This window comes from Pelodiscus sinensis, chromosome 18 (genome assembly GCF_049634645.1).
Source record: "Pelodiscus sinensis isolate JC-2024 chromosome 18, ASM4963464v1, whole genome shotgun sequence".
NCBI lineage: Eukaryota > Metazoa > Chordata > Testudines > Trionychidae > Pelodiscus > Pelodiscus sinensis.
This window is the reverse complement of record NC_134728.1, coordinates 35,745,625-35,758,909: the sequence shown is the minus strand read 5'-3', so window position 1 is coordinate 35,758,909 and position 13,285 is coordinate 35,745,625. Positions and strand designations below refer to the sequence as shown.

Sequence of the window (13,285 nt, the reverse complement as noted above, 5' to 3'; positions counted from 1 at the left end):
GCTGACCGGCTGGCTCGCTGCACCCGCCCCGCACCACATCTGGCTCCCGCCGCCCATTCCCCATGCCAACCCTGCACGCCGGATCCCTGCTCTCCCTCTGGCTCTGCGCCCGCTTGCACCCCGCACCCTGCTCCCCCCCAGCTCTGTGCTGCCCGTTCCCTGCACTGCCCCTAGACCCCGATCCCTCTGTCCCTCCCGTTCCCCACGTCCCATTCCCTGTGCCTCCCCCGCATACTGCTCCCCCGATCTCTGCGTCCCTCTGCCTCTGTGCTGCCCGTTCTCTGCACTGCCCCTAGACCCCAATCCCTCTGCCCCTCCTGTTCCCCACGTCCCATTCCCTGTGCCTCCCCCGCATACTGCTCCCCCGATCTCTGCGTCCCTCTGCCTCTGTGCTGCCCGTTCTCTGCACTGCCCCTAGACCCCGATCCCTCTGTCCCTCCCGTTCCCCACGTCCCATTCCCTGTGCCTCTCCCGACACTGCTCCCCCGATCTCTGCGTCCCTCTGCCTCTGTGCTGCCCGTTCTCTGCACTGCCCCTAGACCCCAATCCCTCTGCCCCTCCTGTTCCCCACGTCCCATTCCCTGTGCCTCCCCCGCATACTGCTCCCCCGATCTCTGCGTCCCTCTGCCTCTGTGCTGCCCGTTCTCTGCACTGCCCCCTAGACCCCAATCCCTCTGTCCCTCCCGTTCCCCACGTCCCATTCCCTGTGCCTCCCCCGCACACTGCTCCCCCGATCTCTGCGTCCCTCTGCCTCTGTGCTGCCCGTTCCCTGCACTGCCCCTAGACCCCGATCCCTCTGTCCCTCCCGTTCCCCACGTCCCATTCCCTGTGCCTCTCCCGACACTGCTCCCCCGATCTCTGCGTCCCTCTGCCTCTGTGCTGCTCGTTCTCTGCACTGCCCCTAGACCCCAATCCCTCTGTCCCTCCCGTTCCCCACGTCCCATTCCCTGTGCCTCTCCCGACACTGCTCCCCCGATCTCTGCGTCCCTCTGCCTCTGTGCTGCCCGTTCTCTGCACTGCCCCCTAGACCCCAATCCCTCTGTCCCTCCCGTTCCCCACGTCCCATTCCCTGTGCCTCTCCCGACACTGCTCCCCCGATCTCTGCGTCCCTCTGCCTCTGTGCTGCCCGTTCTCTGCACTGCCCCCTAGACCCCAATCCCTCTGTCCCTCCCGTTCCCCACGTCCCATTCCCTGTGCCTCCCCCGCACACTGCTCCCCCGATCTCTGCATCCCTCTGCCTCTGTACTGCCCATTCTCTGCACTGCCCCTAGACCCCGATCCCTCTGTCCCTCCCGTTCCCCACGTCCCATTCCCTGTGCCTCCCCCGCACACTGCTCCCCCGATCTCTGCGTCCCTCTGCCTCTGTGCTGCCCGTTCTCTGCACTGCCCCCTAGACCCCAATCCCTCTGTCCCTCCCGTTCCCCACGTCCCATTCCCTGTGCCTCCCCCGCACACTGCTCCCCCGATCCCTGTGTCCCTCTGCCTCTGTGCTGCCCGTTCTCTGCACTGCCCCTAGACCCCGATCCCTCTGTCCCTCCCGTTCCCCACGTCCCATTCCCTGTGCCTCCCCCGCATACTGCTCCCCCGATCTCTGCGTCCCTCTGCCTCTGTGCTGCCCGTTCCCTGCACTGCCCCTAGACCCCGATCCCTCTGTCCCTCCCGTTCCCCACGTCCCATTCCCTGTGCCTCTCCCGACACTGCTCCCCCGATCTCTGCGTCCCTCTGCCTCTGTGCTGCCCGTTCCCTGCACTGCCCCTAGACCCCGATCCCTCTGCCCCTCCCGTTCCCCACGTCCCATTCCCTGTGCCTCCCCCGCACACTGCTCCCCCGATCTCTGCGTCCCTCTGCCTCTGTGCTGCCCGTTCCCTGCACTGCCCCTAGACCCCGATCCCTCTGCCCCTCCTGTTCCCCATGTCCCATTCCCTGTGCCTCTCCCGACACTGCTCCCCCGATCTCTGCGTCCCTCTGCCTCTGTGCTGCCCGTTCCCTGCACTGCCCCTAGACCCCGATCCCTCTGTCCCTCCCGTTCCCCATGTCCCATTCCCTGTGCCTCCCCCGCACACTGCTCCCCCGATCTCTGCGTCCCTCTGCCTCTTTGCTGCCCGTTCCCTGCACTGCCCCTAGACCCCGATCCCTCTGCCCCTCCTGTTCCCCACGTCCCATTCCCTGTGCCTCCCCCGATCCCTGTGTCCCTCTGCCTCTGTGCTGCCCGTTCCCTGCACTGCCCCCTAGACCCCGATCCCTCTGCCCTTCCTGTTCCCCACGTCCCATTCCCTGTGCCTCCCCCGCACATTGCTCCCCCGATCCCTGTGTCCCTCTGCCTCTGTGCCTCCTGTTTCCCGTGCCACCCCTGTCGCTTCCCCCCCACTGTTCCCTGCACCACTCTGGCTCTGTGCTGTCCCTGCACCCTGTTTCCCCTGTGGTTGGCAGTGAGGGGTGCTTGCCCATAGGGAGGGGCTGGACAGGGCAGGGAAAAGGCTGCTGCGTGAAAGGGGGAGTTCACTTGAAGCGCCTTTGCCTTTATGGAAAAAAATGAATGAAAACGCTATTTGCTATTTTAAGGGCTACAATGCTGGGACAGAAATGAAAACAAACAAACAAAACCCATTGCCAAATGCAAATGTGTAAAAGACAAAAAAAGGGGGGTGTTTTGCTTGGCCCTGGGGGAGGGGAAGCGGCTGGGCTGGGCTGGGCTGTGCGGAGGGAAGGGGGAAAATATGGGGAAGGGGCTTGTGCAGAGGGGAGGGGCAGGGAGGAGATCAGGAGAAGAGGAGGAGGAAGAGGGAAGGCACCAAGGGCTGGGTTGCAGGAGAGACAAATCCAAGGGGGCCAGGTGCAGACAACGAGGAAAAGGGCAGGAGGGGAGGTGTCAGTGGGAGGGGGGAACAGGGTGATGCTGGGAGAGGAGAGGGGAAGGGCACTGGGGGCTAGAGGGAGGAGCGGAGGTGCTGGGAGAAGGCTTGAAAGACGGGGTGGGCATGAGGAAGGTGGGGACAGAGCAAGGCATATGTGAGGGCACGAGGGCAGAGGGTGCTGAGGGGGTGGGTATCAGGGAAAAAGGGGGCAGGGGCAGTGAGGGAAGGGGGAGGAATCAGGAGGGTGCAGGTGCCAGGGGGTGAAGCAGAAGGGCAGACACCTGCAGGGGAGGGACCAGCACCAGAGGGGAGAGGCAGGGCAGGTGTGTAGAGGGAGGCGTTAGGAGAGGGGATGATGAGGGGTAACTCACTGATCAGAGTGGGGCTACTGGAGGAGTGGGCACGGGGGAGAGAAGGGCTGGTGGAGGGGGGCAGGTCTCAGGAAGGCTGAGGGCAGTGAGAAGGGCAGGAGTCAAGACAGCAGAGGAGGGTGAGGGATTGGGGGGCAGCAGACACATGGGGAGCTGATGGAGCAAGGGGAGGAGACATGGCAGCAGAGGGAAAAGGTAGAAGTTTATAAGATATTTATGAATAACTTGGTGATATTTATTAAGAACGTATTAGTCATTACTGTTCTTATTCTTATTAGGAATTTATGCCATTAAAAAAAACACTTTTGGGGGGGTGAGTCCCTTTTTTGTCTGGCGAGTAGGGTTTTCCTGCTTATGAGCACTTAAGAAATGTGACACAGGTTCCCATAAGCCAGTTGTTTTCCACTTCTTAACATTACTGCAAAGCATCGTGCTTTACAAACACGCCTGAACCCTCCGGGAGAGCCTGGCCTACAAGTCAACATTCATCGGTCGGGTACCTTGAATTGTCCTTGGTCTTCCATTCAGTGGGACGGGCTGGGATGTGTAGCGTCCCTAACCTATTGTTTGAGAAGCGTCCACAGTCCTGCCTGCTTTTATGGCTTGACGACGTGAGCTGGGATTTCCTGTGGCAGACAGCATGAGCATGGGCGTGGCAGTGACCAGCTTCCCTGCTGTTAGTGAGCACTCTCCCCGTCGCATGCCACTCGTTGGCACATGGTCCCTCTCCCACACTGATCCCTGAACGCTGTCTCCATCACGCCTGCCTGTGACTCCCCTCCTGGAGGCAGTCTGGAGGGATACGCAGCCAGCAGAGCTCACCCTGTCTCGTCACTGGTCATAGAACCGGGTGAAACGCTTCCCACAATGATTTTCCCAGCACATGCAGGATCGGCTCAGCATAGGCAGCTCATTTCATGCAAGCAATGTCAGAACAAACATTTCCTTGGGGGCGGGACAAGATCCTCAAGAGGAATACGGTGCCATTCCCAAAATGGGAGGCGCTGCCCCATTTACACCCACTAGCTTTGTAGTTAGGGCGCTCTCTGGGGATGTGAAAGCTGCTTTGGGATAGTAGGGACTTGCGCCCAGCATTCCCCCTTCATAGCTCAGTGCCCTGAGCACTACGCTACAGGTGTCCTGGTGACCCATTCCACTGTGTATACAGTCACTGACTAGTCACTGTGCCAGGCAGGGGGGAGAGTGACCTGTATCCTCTTCTCAGAGAGACCCTCTCCCATCTCAGGTGGGCGCCAAGGCCCCAGGGCTGTTGGGCATAAGGGAGCACCAGCACCTTCGTGTTTATATAAAGTGCAAAATACAGAGAAGGTTTTGTCTGAGCCCCGTGGAATTTTACAATTCATCGAGCATTCTGAGAATTGGTTTGCGCTCAGCCCTGTTCCTGGAACTGCCAGCAAACTGGAAAATCAGTCACTCTCTCAGCTTTTCTTGTCGGTCCCGCTTTTAAAGCAGGGAGGGGAGGGGAGCACCAAAGCAGTTTTGTCGTGACCTCAGCATGCCTGTTGGAGCTGCAAGGACTCCTCTCCTGTCCTGCCTTTCTGGTTCTCCCAGTGGCAGTTTCAAAGCTGGCACAGCCCTGGGCATTCATCATTCTTGCCGTCAGCGCTGCCAAGCCGACAGCACGTTGCAGTCATCGGGGGCTGTTAATCACTGACCACACTACGTTCTGTCCAGTCCTCATTCTGAAGTCCCAAAGCACAAACATGCACTACACATTAAATACCTGCTGTCCTGAAGGGGACAGCCCGTTGGAAGTCTTACCCGCTTGTTCATCTTGGGGAGCGTGCTGTAGCTGCAAGGTCGCTAGAGTTACTTTGCTGTTACAGTCAAGCAAACAAGCTGGAATCTGTCTTTCTGGGTCACGCCTTCAGTTTGGCCAAGTGCCTGTAGAGGGTCAGCCAGTAGCCAACACCACTTTGTGCTGTGTCGTTAGCAGGTCAGACCAGGTCCGTGCCTGAATAGACCGGCCAGGGATTCCTAGGTGCTGCAGGCAGTGAGGCTGGAGGGTGCAGCTCTGCTTCCGGAGTGAGTACAGAGCCAGTACATCAGCACCATGCTGGGCACTTGTGGGTGCTGTTGAGATCCTGACCACTCGTGATAATTACAGTTCCCATGGAAATCTTTATCGAGGGAACGTTCGTAAAAGCGGCTTGGCCACATTCCCACGTGGGCAGTTGTGTTCCGCTTCCTGTAATACCCTGCAAATTCATTGGCTGTGTAGCTTTCCTGCGTCTTGTCAGACAGCTTCCTTGTTGCACCCTGCACTTTGTGTCCACTTGGGGACGGAGTTATCCCTGTGTAGCTAGTCCCCAACTCCACTTCAGTTTGCAGCTTGCCTGGGGAGCCAACAGGATGAAGAACGCTAGGATAACCCTGCAGTACTGCCCGTGGTTTATCTGTCAGGACCTTTGTTGGACTGCCAAAACTTTACTCCTCCGGATTGTTGCTGTGCAAACCATTCTTAAGATGCTAGTGCACAGATTTCCTAGCCAGCAAACCTGGAATTCAAGACAACGAATGATTCGCCCACTATGTGGTCTGGAAGGACAGCGGCTTTCTCCTATTGCTAGTTATCTGGAGTTGTTTTCACATAGACTTACAAACACAGCTGGCCAGGTTGGAAACTTTCCCGCTCATCAACAAGATGCATTACCAAGAATAACAACAGTTACCTAAAGAATAATAGCTCGCCGGAAACGAGGGATGTAAAAAGTCGTTTAAAAATGTAACCGCTGAAGATCCTAGTGAGCTGCAGGCTGAGATATAAGCATAACTTTTGTATGGCGGAGCCCACATGAAGCCGGCTCCCCTGCGCTCCCGTGGAGCCAGTGTGTAACCGTAATGGGAACCGATAAGCTGATGCATATTGATTAACCATTTAAACCAGGGGCCAGCAACCTATGGCTCTTGAGCCAAATACGGCTCAGTACAGAACCAAATCTGGCACTTTGGTCATTCCCAAAATACAGGCAACTTTTTGCATGAAAATGAAAAATCAATTCAGAAGTTTAAAATTACTCGTTACTCTCTCATCCATTTCGCCTTTCCCCGGTAGCCTGGCTGCACGGCAGCAAGAGCTGGCTGGGGGTGCCTGTGTGGGAGGGTGTACATGCCCTTCCGGGATAGTGAGAGGGGCTGGCGACCGCCTGGCTCCAGCCCCCACCTGATAGCCGCAGTCTGGCCCCGCCATGGCAGCCCCGCAGCTGCTGCAACAGCCCACCCCACTGCAGTTTCAATGTAGCTGGAGCTGGGCTTATTGACTAATCGTGTAGGCTGTCCTCGAGGGGAGCGACCCCCGAAAGGAGCTGCCGGCGCTCGGGAAAGGCATGAAAACAGGGATTGGCAAAGGGCCCTTGCTTGTGCCTTTGTGGTGTCGGCATTGACACTGGCAGGGAGCTGAAGTGCCTGGCCTGTGTGGTGCAGCGGCCCAAGGCTGGGGTTCGATTCTAGCCGGGGCTCTGTCCCTGGCGGTGTGAACGTGCAGCCTGTGCTTGCGGGGGCGGGGTAGGGCTGGCATCCAGCAGCGCCTTGGACACGCGCGGGGCCGTGGGTCCCTTCGGAGCGAGTGGCCCGGACTCATCCTGGCCTGTCCAGTCAGGGCCGCAGTGTTGCTGGTTTAACCTTTACTCGCTTGCCGATCAATACCAGCTTGGAGCTGCACTGCTGCCCCACTGGGCCTGGGACTTTAAAGGCGCGGAAATCGAGAGGTCGGCGTTATGGTCTCAGGCCTCTTCTGTGCTTTAAAACGGCTCCATTGCAAATGGGCATTTCCCAGGCTACCGAGCCGTGTGAGCGCCCAGGCTTACGCCGGTCGGCATGGCCCGCGGGTGGGAGCCGTCGGCTAGGTCGTGGCGGTTGCAGGGCTTTTCCTAGAGCTGTGCCGTTACTGTTCCCGTGGGGAGCATCACTGCCTGATCCGGGAGGAGGTGAGATCAGAGGGGCCTGTGCGATCGGCGTGAAAGATTGCCCAGCCTGTAGCCATGTGACCCCCATCTGAACTGTGCAGGGTGAGGTGTCTCAGGTGGGAGACTCCGCCCCAGAGCAGGCTGGCTTTGAATGTAATGTGAGATGATCAGAGCCCACACGCACCCTGAGATGCACCATCACCAATGGGCTGACCGAACTCAGCCGTGGAGCTTTCCAGCCGTAGCTCCCAAAGTGTTTGGCAAAGGCTATTGGCTTCATTAGCCCCATTAGCAGGTGGGGAAACTGAGGCACTGAGCAGCGACTTGCCCAAAGTCACCCAGCTGCCATTGCTAGAGCTGGGACTAGCTCCCCAGTTTGCCTGAGCCCCAGTCCAGAGTTGTGGCCACCTGGCAGCATGCCTCCCTCGCCAACAGTTCTGCCACATCTCTGGGGCTCCTTAGGGTGCCAGCAAAATGACACACGCGACTTTACAATGTAGTCGTTCCAGCCATGTTGAAAGCATCGCGCTGTTCCTCAGTGTAGGCTGGCCCTGCCATTCATAGCAAGTCGGGGCTGCAGCGTCATTTGCCCCGGGGAGGTGCCAGAGAGGTCGTTGTGCTTTGATGCTCGTGCGGCTGCACGCAGCACAGCTCACGTTTGTGCAGAGGAGGAGGTGAGTGAGTGTCACGTGCCCAAACAATCTTGCCGCAGCTGTGAGTGATTTCTGGACTAACCTGCTGGGTCAGGACAAGGGGGTTCATAGACGCTATTTTACCTTTCTGTGGCGCCGTTGTGTGATGAAGCATTTTCCAGACATGAATGAGAGAAGCCTCAATCTCGTGGCTGCGACAGTTCCCCTCCTGTGGTAGATGTGGGGCCCCGGAGGTTGCTGGTACTAGTCCTGGTACTGCCACTGGCATTGCCACCCTTCCGTAGGTGCTGCTGCCTGCGGAGCTGGGCCCTCGGGCAGCAGCCGTGCACTCCAGCCACCCAGCTCTCAACGCCCGTATTGCTGCCCTGCTGCTGGCTGGGTTCTGCCCTTAGAGTTGGGTCCAGGCCCAAGTGACAAGCCCCCTTGCCCAGCTCGGAAGGCAGCAGTGCAGAAGTAGGGGCGATACCCTCAGCCCCCCGCGGCTCCCTTTTGGCTCAGGGCCAGTGGCTCCCGCACGGAATCTGCAGCGGCTAGAGCACAAGGGCCCAGGCCAGAGTTCCCGTCCGTGCCACGTTTCGCCTGGCAGGGCCCTGCCGCCCCGGCTTCCAGCCCAAGGCTGGGTCGGAGTCACTGGCTCCTGGTGCTGATGGGCAGATATGGGGACAGTGGATCCAGGGCATGAATGGCAAGTGGGTAAATAACTAATGGGGTGTGAAGAGTGAGCACCACGGGCCCTGCCGAGGGAGCCGCCCGGCTTGGCAGTTGCAGCAAACAAGCCCTTCCCGCTGAATCAGCTCTTGGGTTTTCACAGACAGTGCTTGGGGCACACGTGTCTAGGACCCAGTACAAGGGCATTTGGGAGGCAGGAGAGCCTAGTGGTTAGTGCCAAGAACTCTGCCACTGTAATAATGTGGGCGCGTCATTGAGGCCCAGATTTTGAAGGGCTCAGCCTGCCACCCTTGAATACCTTCACAGAGCCTGCGCTTTGGTTCGCCCGGCTGGGGGTAGCACTGAAGGGCCACGTGCCCCCCTCGGGCCCCTTTGCTCAGCCCCCAGTTGTCTGTGGCTTTGCTTTTCGTGCCCTCTCTGCATCAGAGTGACTCAGAAATGGAGAGACTGTGAAGTGAGCCCTGGGAACAGCAGCGCGGGGTTGGTCGCACTGGGTGGCGTAGGGCAGAGGAGGGTGGAGGTGTGTGGGAGGACAGTGATCTGGAAAGCTAGCAAGGCCTTGCTCCAAAGTGCCACTTACGGCCTGTACCCTTCTCTCTGCAGATCCTGCTCGTCTCGGATTATTTCTACGCCTTCCTGCGGCGCGAGTACTACCTCACTCACGGGCTCTACTTGACACGGAAAGACGGGACAGAGGCCATGCTGGTTCTCAAATGACCTCCCTGCCAGCACGACTCGGGGGACGGACTTCTGTGCGGAGCACATGGAGCCGGGGGGTGGGCCGGTTCCCTGAGAGGTCTGACTGGTGGCATGGTTCCTACGCAGCGGCAGGGCGGCAGTTTGGATGGGAGCACTGAGCAGCGGTGTTGAGTTCAGTGCAAAGGCTGGAAGCTGCTAGGACCGCGTGGCCTCTGCCGAAGCACCTCCCTTCCCTCGGCCGGGCGGCCCAGCAGGGACCAGAGCGGGGGGCCGGAGCTCCGTGTCCGCCCTCTGACTCGTTTCTGGGGTGTTATGCTGCAGATTCATGTGTCTCTTTCTGCACCTAAATGTCCCTGGAAATCTCTTCGCAAACTTGTTCTTCCTCCTCCATTGCTTTCTTCAGCAGCACTGTGGCAGGGCCTGCAGCAAGCGCTGGCACTTGGGGTGCCTGGCCGATTCCTTGTCCTGGCCTGGCATGTGAAAATGAGTGTCTCTCACAGCGGGCTGCGCCTGCAGTGACATGGGGCCCCAGAGCCCACCCTTCGCTCTCCAGAGCAGAGGGAGGCGATAGCCGGAGCGTGGGGGAGGCTGTGCGTGAATCCTCGGCCTGAAGTACAAAGCCCCAGGGAAGGGAAGAGAGCACGACTGGCAGGGGGAGGGAGCCAGAGACTGTTCTTTGGAAACAGGTTTGGGGGACAGGGCGTCACTCGCTGAATCCGCACAGGAGATGGACCGAGCCCAGTGCTCCTGTTTCTGGGAACACCCCTCCCGCTCAGCCCCCCCTTTGTATTGTGCTTAGCGCCTGGAGCTGCTCCATGCTGGGAGCCAGGCAGGAGGGTGGATCTGCTGCAGCGTGACATCCGTTCCGCAAGGAGCCTCTTTGCACTTTCCCATGCGCGGCCCGAGCCAGGAGCAACCTCCCCAGGGTTCCCCTTGCCCCTGTCACCACATTACGAGGGTCAAAATTGTATCTTGCTCCTGGCGCTGGTCCCTGCCTGTTGGAGCCCCCCACCCATCTGCTGCTGCCAAGAGCTCCCCAGGCCTGAGGCGGCTCCAAGAAAGTGTGGGGCCCGGCTGGGGCCATGCAGCTCCATGCCTAGGCCCCAGTTAGGAAACCCCCATTCAGCTGTGCCCGTTCCACAGACAGCGCGACACGGTCACGCGGCAGCCGGGCCGCCCTCTCGCTTCCCCTCTGTCTTGCTGGGTACTTGCTCCCATGGCGTTTTGTAAGAAGACAACGCTCGCCTTATCGCCCTGCTGCTGACGCTGGCGGGCGGGTTTGGGCCCCCGTCCAGCTCTCCCAGGCAGGATCCTCTCTCGGGCAGGCTCCTGGTCCCGCTGCCACAGGGCTCTCAGAGCCAGCCCTCCCCTTGGCTGTCAGGTGGGGGGGCTTGGCAGAAATAAACCCTGCAAGGTTGAAATGCTGCTGAGTGCTCTGAGCGGCGGGGCTGTGATGTGGGCTTTGTGCTGGGAGGGAATTGCCAGTGTTCAGGGTCCTTTCCTGTTTCAATCAGGATTCGTCTTGGCCCAAGGGCTGGACTGCTCTGCTGGGTGGGTGTCAGTCTTGCTGGGGACCCCAGAGGCTGCTCGGCTCGGCAGGACCAGCGCTTTGTACAAACCGGCACTTGGGGGCTGGATTCCAAACACCTGCTAAGCCGAGTAGCCGCACAGCTTCCCCTTAAGCCCTGTGCTGGGGCTCTGGGTACAATGGGAGAGAGGCCTTGGGCCCCTCAGGAGCCAGACCTGGGGGGGCAGCACGGTAGCCTAGGGCAGGCGGGCACCAGGCAGCCTCCATTACCTGGCAGCTCCTGGGCAGTGATGCTAAGTGAAAGGCCCACCCTGAGCCCCTCCCCACCTGCAGCCCCCACGCTCGGAACCCTTGGCCCTACCCTTGCCCACCAATATGAAGGGGTGGGGGGGGCCCCCATCCAGGGCTGGGGAACGTCAGGGAGGGGCTCAGCTCCTGGCCCCCTGGAAGGGGGGGGTGTGGCCATTTGTACTGGAGGGTCCCTGACTGCTCTAGGGGGTCGTTGGTGGCCTGCAGCCAGCTGGCCTGGGGCATGAGGGACTTTCCAGCTGCTAACTTGCATTTTGGCTTAGAGCTTTATACCTGATGCCCATCACCATAGACTCTGGGCATCTGCCCTGTAAGATCAGTCGTATTCTGGCCCTCAGGGCGTGTCTGGCACCGCTCCCTGTCTGGGTTCAGCACTCAGCTTGAAGCTGTAGGTGCTGACTGCAGGCCCTGGGGCTGGAAGACTGGCTGAAAAAAACTCATGGCTGTTCAGGCCCCACCAATCAGCTGTTTAGTGGCAGGAGGGGGCATGGTGCGCTGCAAGCAGAGGGCACAACTAGGCAGGGCCTCAGGAGCGGTGGTGCGAGGGCCATCAGGGTATTTTGGGGGGGGGGGGGGCATGGGGAATGCCAGGCCGGGTTGCAGTGGGAGTGGCCAAGAGGGAGGCTTTGCAAGTGTTTCCCGAAGCCGGTTAAGCTCGGTTCACCTGCACCCATCCAGCGCGTCGGCGCAGCACTGGCTCCCCCAGCAGCCCCCTTCGGGCCCAGCTCTCCCGCCATCATCCCGGTACTGTGGGAGCTGCAGCTTTGAAACACAGAGGACCAGTAGGACACATCCAGGCAGGGGGTGTGGTGGCCACCCCGCTGTGAAAGGGGGGAGGGAGGGGCTGGGCACCAAGCAAGCTAGGAAGGAGGCTGCACCACAGGGAAGAGAGCTTATTGTATGCAGAGCGAGCAGCCAGGCCCAGGGGTGAGACTGCCTGCCCCTGGCTCTGTGCTTCTCCCCCTGCACCTCTTCGCCAGCGGCCCGAGAGCAGGGGGCGGACACATCCAGCAGCATAGCTGGAGGGTAGCCAGGCCCTGCAACGGGGCACCTAGGCCCTTGAAGAGCCGCACTAGCTGGCTGGTAACAGGGGCTGGCCTTATGCTCCAGAGCCACCAGGGCTTCCTGGGGAGTGGTGCAGGGTACCTGGGCCAGGGACTTTTGCTAAACCAAAAGCAGCTCCTAGTGGGCCAAGAGCTGGCGCTTGTCTTACTGGGCTGGCAGTGCAGGAGCTGGTCCAAGGGCCACTAGGCCCTATTGCAGCCCTGGCCAGCGATGCTGCTGATCTAACAGCATGGGCTGCAGGCAGCTCCCTCTGGCTCAGCAAGGCGCAGGTCTGGGCGAAGGACACCGCCATCAGCTGCTCCCCTAAGAGTCCTTCGCAGCAGGGGCTGCATCCGGGCCGAGTTTATGCAGCACCTGACCCTCTGGGGACGGAGTGAGCTGAAAGATTTACTGGGCCTTACCTCCTGCTGCTTTTGGGGGGGGGGGGTGCAACTGCCCCAGTCCAGCAAGTCTGATGGATCAGCAGTCACACATTAGGGGAGCAGCTCCAGGATCACCCACCCCCAGGCCCTCCCAGCAGCTCAGACAGGCGAGAGGTGAAAGCTCCTCTGGCAGGGCTGAGCAAGGCTTCAAACGTACCTGACACCCACCACCCGGGGGTTCTCTTAAAGCCACTGCAAAACATTAAGGGGAAACTTCATCAAAGTAATTGCAACCCCCAGGGGGTGAGAGATTTTACCCCAGCTTTTCCCTGGCCCTTAGCTTCCCACTGGCTGGAGCAAGGGGGCACCTGGTAATTTTCCTGACGGCAGGCCAGGCTGGGAATGAAGACGGGTAAGTGAGGCTGAGCATTAAGTGAACTGCTGCTGGGCAAGGGAAGCTGTGCAAACAGCTTAGCTGCGGGGGGGGGGGGGGGGGGGGGGGGGCAGGACCTCTAGAACTGGGAGGGGCCTGAGCCCTTGCATACTATAGGGACCAATCCCTCCTGAAAGAAAAGTGGGAGTCCAATGGCTTCCACTCTACCTCCTCTGGGCCCAGTCCTCTTGCTCCAGGGCCCGCGAGGGGGTTGCTGCTGCCTGAGCACAGTGGGAGAAGACTCGGGCCCCGCTTCCTACAGGAATCCACCCTGGGAAGGTTTCAGCAAGCTACCAGCAGCAGCCATGCAGCATCACTTCTCTCCCACCACCACCCATCGGCTTCTCTCGCTTTCCACAGAAGCCAACGCAGAAACACACACAACCCTTGGCATTTACTGAGCACACACGCGTAG

General features: G+C 59.9%; 1 protein-coding gene across 1 annotated transcript in view; it reads left to right on the top strand.

Annotated features, from left to right (window-relative positions):
• PIGU (phosphatidylinositol glycan anchor biosynthesis class U) overlaps positions 1–9,537 on the top strand; it is a 43,180-nt gene extending 33,643 nt beyond the window's left edge. Inside the window, exon 12 of the mRNA XM_075901537.1 lies at positions 9,078–9,537. Within this exon, the coding sequence (XP_075757652.1) occupies positions 9,078–9,191 (114 nt within the window). The 3' untranslated portion in view covers positions 9,192–9,537. The remainder of the gene's footprint in view (positions 1–9,077) is intronic.
• The last annotated feature ends 3,748 nt before the right edge of the window (positions 9,538–13,285 follow it).